At 45.7% G+C, this 8,785-nt stretch overlaps 2 protein-coding genes across 2 annotated transcripts; both read right to left on the reverse strand.

The window, feature by feature from the left end:
• Positions 1-4,052: 4,052 nt before the first annotated feature.
• LOC137365799 (histone H3-like) lies at positions 4,053-4,463 on the reverse strand. Its single transcript, XM_068028061.1, has one exon. The coding sequence runs from the start codon at positions 4,461-4,463 to the stop codon at positions 4,053-4,055; it is 411 nt and encodes a 136-aa protein (XP_067884162.1).
• Positions 4,464-6,443: 1,980 nt separating this feature from the next.
• On the reverse strand, positions 6,444-7,007 carry LOC137365798 (histone H1-like). Its single transcript, XM_068028060.1, has one exon. It carries the CDS (start codon positions 7,005-7,007, stop codon positions 6,444-6,446), a length of 564 nt encoding a protein of 187 aa, XP_067884161.1.
• Positions 7,008-8,785: the final 1,778 nt, after the last annotated feature.

Consider the following 8,785-nt stretch of genomic DNA (forward strand, 5'->3'; position numbering starts at 1 on the left):
CAGATACAATACCAGAGACAGTGAGAAACTGAATGAATCACATTCTCACTGTCAGTTCCAGATACAGCTGAAAAATGAATTAATCCACACTCACATTCAGTTTGAGAGACTGATGGATGCAGAAGTATATTGACAATCACAGGCAGTACCAGAAACTGACATACACAACATTAATCCCACCTCATACAGAGTACCAGAGGCTGACATGATGAACTGGAAGAAGACATAGTCACATAACAGAAAATAAATGTTACAGAATAACGTACTTATTTACCTACGTTAAACTCACATAGTGATGGTGCTATAGTGCTGAGAATATCTGCTTTCCAAGCAGTTGACATGAGTTCTCTACTGCAGGTCAGACCTCAATTCTGGTATCATGCAGCTTCATGTTATAACTTAAACATGATCAATGTGATTTCCAAATTAAAACTTACTAAAGACTCTCATCATCCATGTGCATCTCCCACAATGCTGAACTTCAATTTTCTTTTAATGAAATCTATGTTAAACAAGACATGTCCTTCAAATTAATAAATGAGTTCTCAGTCAGCAACAAGAGTGCAGATCTTTGTGAAACAATCATAAAAAGGGAGATAGGTAAAGTTCAGTTCACAAACAGTGCTCTGGGTAAAGATTGGACCCACACTGATATAACAGAGAATGAAAGATAAAGAGGTTAACTCACACTCACAGACCAGGAACTGTGGGGACAGAGTACAAGCTGCACACAGACAAAATATTAAAAAAAACAGTTTTAAAACCGAACAAGTCAATGCAATTTATAAAATTATTCTCATCATCCATGTACGTCTCCCGTAAATTTATCATTTTTTGAATAAATATAGATCTAAAATAGCCTTTAAACTGATCAGTTTTCAGTCAGAAACTAATAGTAAACATAGAGTTATTTACAGCACCGAAGGAGGCTATTTGGCCCATCGAATCCATGACAGCTCTCCACAGAGCAATCGAGTCACACTCACTCCACCGCTCGATCCCTGTAGCTCTGCAAGTTTAATTCCTTCAAATGCTGAGTAAATAATCTCTTGAAGTAATTGATTGTCTCTACTTCCAGCACCCTTGTGGGAAGTGACTTCCAGATCATCACCACTCAAACCGTATTCGCCCGAAATCTCCTGCCCAAAATCCTCAATTTCTGTCACTATGTCCTTGTACAATGAGCGAATGGGAACTGTTTTTCCTTGTCTCACTTGTCATGATGTTTCCCACTTGTTGCAAATCTCCCTTCAGTCAGCTCGTCCACTGATCTTGCCTGTCACCTATCCACCAATATCCCTGACGTTCTGACTCCCTCTACTACTGTCTCTTCAACTTTTTCAATGTTGTTGATTCAATGCAGAACAAACCCATCTCCACTGACTTCACACATTCTGATAAATATCCTCTGTACCCTCAAATGAGCAGAACTGGATGCAATACTCCACTACGACACCGTCACTGTGTTTATTTTACACATCCGTATTTCTTGTTTCGAAAGAACCAGCGCACTCGAATGGAACACGAAGCCGGTGCTCTTATTTTAAACATTCAGAAACAAGGAGTATGGAATTCAAACCCACGCATGCAGAGCACAACAGATTAGCAGTTCATCGTTTTAATCACTCGGCCACCTTGTCTTCTGTGAGTAAGCTGAAGTGCGGAGGAATGATCCATGCAGAATGAAAAAGGTGACGGTCTGGTGCCAACAAAACTGAAACAGTTGTCGAGACAGTAACAGAGGGAGTGAGAAAGTCAGGGATATCGGTGGATAGGTGACAGGCAAGAGCAATGGACTGAGCTGACTGCTGTGAAATGTTGTGGCTTCGCCGAACAGTAAATTTGGTTGGTCATCTAAAGTAACCAATCAGATAAATAGAGAATCTCAAGAATTGACATAATTGTAAACCAGCCAATCACGAACATGGTTTTCATCCATCCTTCATTAACATCGAGCACTGGGGATGTGTATAAAATGCGAGTTCCGAACTTTAAGAGCCACCCACAACGTCTCTGAAAAAGCTACAACATTATCTCTATAATATCAATTTGTTTTGATATTTTTATCAAGTAACTTGTATTTTCTAACTGTCTTTGTGATCTCTGTTTTAATCCCACAGATTCTGGTTAATACAGTTTCACTGCCCGTACGATCTTCCTGTCTCTACTTAATAATGTTCCGATCATTAATTACTGACCATTTGTGAGCTTTGTTAATGGACGCGTTCATATTCGGCCCCTTTGCTGTATTTCGATAATAAAATCTGATTTAACGCACAGGCATCATTTCTCAGTCACTCATATCCCGAGATCAAGTTTGTCCTCAACAAGTAATCAGTACATTATCTAGAAACCCCGGTGGTGTGGGAACCCTCAGTCTCACTCTTTGACACCTGACACTAAGATTATCCACTCCGCTGTTGTCTCTCGCCAATAGGGATCAATCTATAATCAGTGATGTGGTATCATCAGGAACATTGAGCTGAAATAGTTACAGAATGCTGTGAAAGAGCCTTTCTGTCCGCTGGTTATAGAATGTTTCAAAACGGATAGAGAGTAAACCCGAATAGATGGCGGAATGTGAAAGCGAATCTGGAATTGTTACCACATGTAGAATAATACAATATGAAAAAGATTTTAAAATCTTTGCGGTAAAACCAAGTTACCTATAAATGTGATGATCTATATTGAAGCCGCTCTGTGTTTTACAAATATATTTGCGGGCTTTTCAAATGAGAAAAATCTTTTGCAGTCTGACAATTTCGCGCCGTTATTTTCTGCCCTCATCTCCTTGGCGTCTCCGGATTGATGAATTCAGCAGCTCTCTGATTGGTCACATGAAGAGCACAATGACACCCAGTGCAGAGTGACCAATAACCTGTGCCCCCGACACCATTCCTCCCGAAGGTGTGAATGGGATTAGTGTGGGTATTCTTCCTGAAAGTGTTTGTCAGATTGTGGAAATGTCTGGAAGCGGGAAGACCGATGGGAAAGCTCGGTCCAAGGCCAAGTCTCGCTCCTCCCGGGCTGGACTGCAGTTCCCTGTGGGCCGTGTTCACAGGTTCCTTAAAAAGGGGAACTATGCTGAGCGTGTGGGTGCCGGAGCCCCGGTCGATCTGGCTGCTGTGCTCGAGTATCTGACAGCTGAAATCCTCGAGCTGGCCGGCAACGCGGCCCGGGACAACAAGAAGACCCGCATCATTCCCAGACACCTCCAGCTGGCCGTCCGCAAATACGAGGAGCTCAACAGGCTGCTGGGAGGGGTGACCATCGCTCAGGGCGGAGTGCTGCCTAATATCCAGGCCGTGCTGCTCCCCAAGAAAACCAGCGCTCCGAGCACCAAGAGCAAGTGATGCGGCCTGACTTAAATCTGCCAACACAAAGGCTCTTTTCAGAGCCACCCACTTTATCTGTGAAAGGGCTGCTTGCTGTCTGACAGGCGGCAATTTTATAAGAGGCCACTTGGCCCATCGTGTCGCTGCCGGCAGAAAAGCGATTCACCGATTCATCTCCCACCTTCCAGTCTTCAGTCCGTCGCCCTGAAGATTACAGCACTCGAGATGCATATCCAGGTTCCTTTTGAGTAAGTTGGGGGTCTCTGCCTCATCTACTCTTTCAGGCAGTGAGTTCCAGACTCCCATCACCCTCGAGGTGATAATAAAATTCTCGTTTTCCCTCTAATTTTTCTACCTATCACTTTAAACATATGCCCCATAGTCACTGAGCTCTCTGCTAAGACTCTTCACCTCCACTCTCTCCTGGCCCGCCAAAATGTTGCACATTTCAATCAGATCTCCCCTCTGCCTTCTCCCTACTGGATTCGGGCATTTAACTGCTCGAATCTCGCGATATTTGTCAGGGATCTTAGCAAATCTACCGTTTATACAAACAAAAGCTTTTACACAACGATCGGCTCTCTAATAAAATGATCTGCTCTAGACCAAAGTTCTCTGACAACAGGAGATCGCAGCTCGTTGTTTTGCCAATTTTGGTGGCTCTTAAAAGAGCCATTGTGTTATTTGATGCCAAACTCAGTTCCGGGCAGGGTGAGTTTAGGCGCGCTCCCCGCGCAAACGGCTGGCCAGCTGGATGTCTTTGGGCATGATGGTGACTCGCTTGGCGTGAATGGCGCACAGGTTGGTGTCCTCAAAGAGCCCCACCAGGTAAGCCTTGCTGGCATCCTGCAGGGCCATGACGGCCGACCTCTGGAAGCGCAGGTCTGTCTTGAAGTCCTGCGCGATCTCTCGCACCAGGCGCTGGAAGGGCAGTTTGCGGATGAGCAGCTCGGTGGATTTCTGGTAGCGGCGGATCTCCCGCAGAGCCACAGTGCCGGGTCTGTAACGGTGAGGCTTCTTCACTCCGCCCGTGGCTGGAGCGCTCTTGCGGGACGCTTTGGCAGCCAGCTGCTTGCGGGGAGCTTTCCCACCGGTCGATTTGTGCGCTGTCTGCTTGGTTCTGGCCATTATGGAAGAAGATCAGGAACAAAGACACTGTAAATGTTGAGGCTGCTCAGGGACTGTCTATTTAAGACAGTAGAGGGACCGCTCTAATGTTGTGATTGGATGCAGCCCCGTCCATCAGTCAAGTTGAAACCAGTTCCGGGAAGTCAAAGGGCGGCGGGAAATGCTGGGTCCTGATTGGTTGAACTGTAGCTGAAACTGAAATTGAATCAATTTCAAAAAGCCAGCCAATTTCAGATTAGCAAACAAGGCAAAGATGATAAAACATCGAATTTGGCGGGAAGAATTATAAAATTTCACTCCTTGTAGCTTTATTTCTTTCTTCCATGATCCCCCTCTGTGTCTTGCAACACAGTTTGAATAGTGTTCTCTGGCGGGAATAAAGCGCCAGTCATTACTTACTCTAACGGCAGTAAATCCCGCTTCGTGCCGGCAGTTCAGACCCTCACATATAAATTATCTAATGCAACCGTTTAATTCATGACGCGTTCGATAAATAATGAAGAGAAAAAGTCAGTGAAAATTCTGCGATCTGTAAATTTACTGAGAGAATGTAATGATGTATAATAGCAGTTGTTGAAAAAGATAAACAATATACAGATAACTGGATCTTATTAATTCAAGTTGCAAGGTCACTGCTCTCTCTGTGAGTCTTTGGGTGGCTCTTCGAAGAGCCTTTGTGTTTGGTAGAAAGGGTGGATTTACTTAACCGCCAAATCCATGTAGAGTGTGGCCCTGGCGTTTCAGAGCGTACACCACATCCATGGCGGTGACCGTCTTGCGCTTGGCGTGCTCAGTGTAGGTGACCGCATCTCTGATAACATTCTCCAGGAAAACCTTCAGCACCCCGCGGGTCTCCTCATAGATGAAACCCGAGATGCGCTTAACTCCACCACGGCGAGCCAGGCGGCGGATTGCTGGCTTGGTGATACCCTGGATGTTATCACGAAGCACTTTGCGGTGCCGCTTTGCTCCGCCTTTGCTCAGTCCTTTGCCTCCTTTACCTCTTCCAGACATGACGCTTCTTCACTCAAATCGTTGCTGAATGAGAAACGAGCTGTTTCTGCTGCCTTTTTTATTCAGCCCACCCGGACCTGACTGAAAAAGGGACAGAGAGCGAGAGGCGGGGCGGGGAGGAAACTGAGTGACAGACAGAGCAGAGAAATGTCTTTCATCCTCCACTTGCTCGAACCGCCAATTCAAAAAAAACATTGCTCAACAACAGAGCTCAGCACAAAACTTCCAGACTCGGCCTTTATAGTCAAAGATACCAGAAACCCGGAGCATTTAAATAAGGATCTGTAACAATCAAAAGCTAATCAAATATCCGCCTAAGTACAGTGCTTCCGATCACAAGTTAACCCGTTTCCACACACCTCCCCTCCCAGACGGATTGATCAGTTTACTAACACCTTACCCCAGCTGAATTAGATAAACTCATGTATTGGGGTTTGAGTTGTGACGTGGGGTTTCTCGCCAGTATTCCTATGTTACAGCCTCTCACCCTGAATTAGTGAATCGAGCATGAACTGAGACTGTACTGAACAGATCCCCAGTTACAGTAAGGCCGGGACATCCCTCTGTTTTGTTGCAGAGAGTTGTGGAAGGGCTGAGTGTAGTGCATGCCAGCGAGTCACCAGGGATCCTGCATTTACTTCCCATCATTTCCATGTGAAATGTGCACACGGCGGCAGGACAGGGATCATTTGATCGGGGGATCAGCTCTTTCCTGAGAGATGTGGCTGGCTCTGAAAAGAGCCTTTGGGTTCAGATGTCTACAAGTTTCCCGTGCAGTTTCACTTCTTTCCAGGGGCTGCTTTCTGAGCCTTTGCTGCTTTCGGCTTGGTCTTGCCCCTTGATGTTTGAACTTTCTGGAAAAACTTTCCGCCCGTGGCACTCTTGGGTTTTTTGGCCTTCTTCGCAGGAGACTTTTTCGGAAGCGCTGCTTTCTTCCCTGGGGATTTCTTTGGCGTTGCCGCCTTCTTACTGGTCACTTTCTTGCCTGCTGTTTTCTTCACTGCCGATTTCTTGGCTGCTACTTTCTTGACTGTTCACTTTCTTGCCTGCTGCTTTCTTTGCAGCCGATTTCTTGGCTGCTAGTTTCTTGACTGGTAATTTCTTGGCTGCTGATTTCTTTGCTGTCACTTTTTTACCAGCTGTTTTCTCCACTAAAGGTTTTTTGCCTGCTCCGAACTTCACTTTCTTTCCCACATTTCCCTTGGTTCCCTGCTTAGGGATTTTGAAGGAGCCGGAGGCGCCCGTACCGCTGCTCTGCACCAGGGAGCCTTTGTTCACATTCCTCCTGATACTTTGCTTGATTTGGGTCCTGAACTTCCCCACTTCGACCCCTTTCCGACCCAGAGCCTTCTTTATGGCGGGCAGTGAGGTCTCCCTGCGATCGGTGCAATCCGCCACAATCCTGAGGATCTGCTCGCTCAACGTGGGACCGGCTGACTTGTTCCGCGGAGCCGCTTTCTTCTTCTTGGGAGTCTTGACTTGAGCGGCGGCAGCTGGAGGAGCCGTTTCGGCGGCTGCTGTATCAGTCATGTCCGGGACTCTGCACAAATTCTGTCTGTCAGTCAGAACTGGGTCAGAAATGAAGCCGGTGGTGGCGGCACTGAGCAACTTAAAGGCAGTGAGCGGACGGGGGCGGAGACAACCTGCTGTCAACTCACGGCTCCTGCTGCCTCTCTGTGTTTCTCTCTGGTCCTAAACTCTCCAATTCCACTGAAATTCGGGGACTGCAGAGTCCCAGACTAGATCCTTCCTGTCTCTGACATCAGAATGCTTGCTGTCGAAAAGTTTGCACTTGAAGTAAAAACTCCATTTTTGACTGAAACCTGTTTTATTGCTGCACTGATGGCGTTCTCTCCCCCGAAAACTGACATGTTCTCGAATTATCGACTGAAATCTTGAAATCAACAAAGAAACTGCACTGAATTCCCACTTTGGGGATGGGAAGGGGAGCAATGTGCTTCTTTGACTGCAAAATCTTGTTACTTGACACAAGAGACACTCGAAAATCCTGCGATGTGTCCGGACCCACAAACACAGTGACATTAGACTAACTCGCCTGCACCTTTAATACACTCTCCCTGACACAATATTCACATCTACACACTCTCATGTTGAACTGTTCGCTAAATGTAGAGTTCCCAGGACAGGTTTTGATCTCCCTGCTGTGGTAAATAGACCCTTCAGCTCCACTCTATCCAGGCCCGTTAACATTTTGTACATTTCAATCAGATCTCCCGTCAGCCTTCTCTGTTCCAAGGAGAACAACCACAGTCTATCCAATCTTTCCTCATAGCTGCATTTTTCAGTCCTGGCAATATCCTCGTAAATCTCCTCTGTACCCTCTCTAGTGCAATTACATCCTTTCTGTAATGAGGTGACCAGAACTGCACACAGTACTCAAGTTCTGGCCGAACCAATGATGATAAAGTTCCAGCATACCCTTCCTCCTCTTATATTCTATACCTCGGCTAATAAAGGAAAGGATTCCATATGTCGTCTTAACCACATTATCACCCTGCCCTGTTACCTTCAGGGATCTGTGAACATTTACTCCAAGGTCCCTCACCTCCTCTGCACCTCTCAGTATTTTCTCATTAATCCTGTATTCCTTTGCATTGTTTGACCTCCCCAAGTGCATCACATCACACTTCTCCAGGTTGAATTCTATGTGCCACTTTTCTGCACTTTTGACCGGACCATAAACATCTTCCTCCAGCCCACAGCAATCCTCCTTTCTATCTACCACATGGCCAATGTTGGTGTCGTCTGTAAACTTCTTGATCGTGTTCCTCAACATTTATGCCCAAATTGTTCATGTAGATCATCAAAAAAACAGGGGACCCATTACTGTGCCCTGAGGAAAACCACTGGAAACAACCCTCCAGTCTCAAAAGCAGCCGTCAACAATTGCTCTTTGTTTCCTGCCACTGAGCCGATTTTCCCTGGATCTCATGAGATGCTATTTTTTAAAGATTCTGTATTTTGGGACCTTGTCAAAAGCCTTGCTAAAATTCATGTAGAATCCATCAACTGCACTACCCTCATCTATCATCCTTTTTAAAATTCAATTCAGTTGGTATGTGCCTTTCTAAGTGACAGTTTATCTTGTCTCTCAGAATAGATTTCAATAATTTGACCACTACTGAGGTTAGACTGACTGGCCTATAATTATTGAGTTTTCGGCTCAAATGTAAGATTCGTTTTATCTCGAAAGATCCGCCTGGGGAAACAGACGTTACAATCTCATCTCTCACTGATATGGTGCCAAAGAAAGACACATTATTAATCTCACAGACCGGGAAAGTGTC

Source organism: Heterodontus francisci, unplaced genomic scaffold, assembly GCF_036365525.1.
Source record: "Heterodontus francisci isolate sHetFra1 unplaced genomic scaffold, sHetFra1.hap1 HAP1_SCAFFOLD_361, whole genome shotgun sequence".
NCBI lineage: Eukaryota > Metazoa > Chordata > Chondrichthyes > Heterodontiformes > Heterodontidae > Heterodontus > Heterodontus francisci.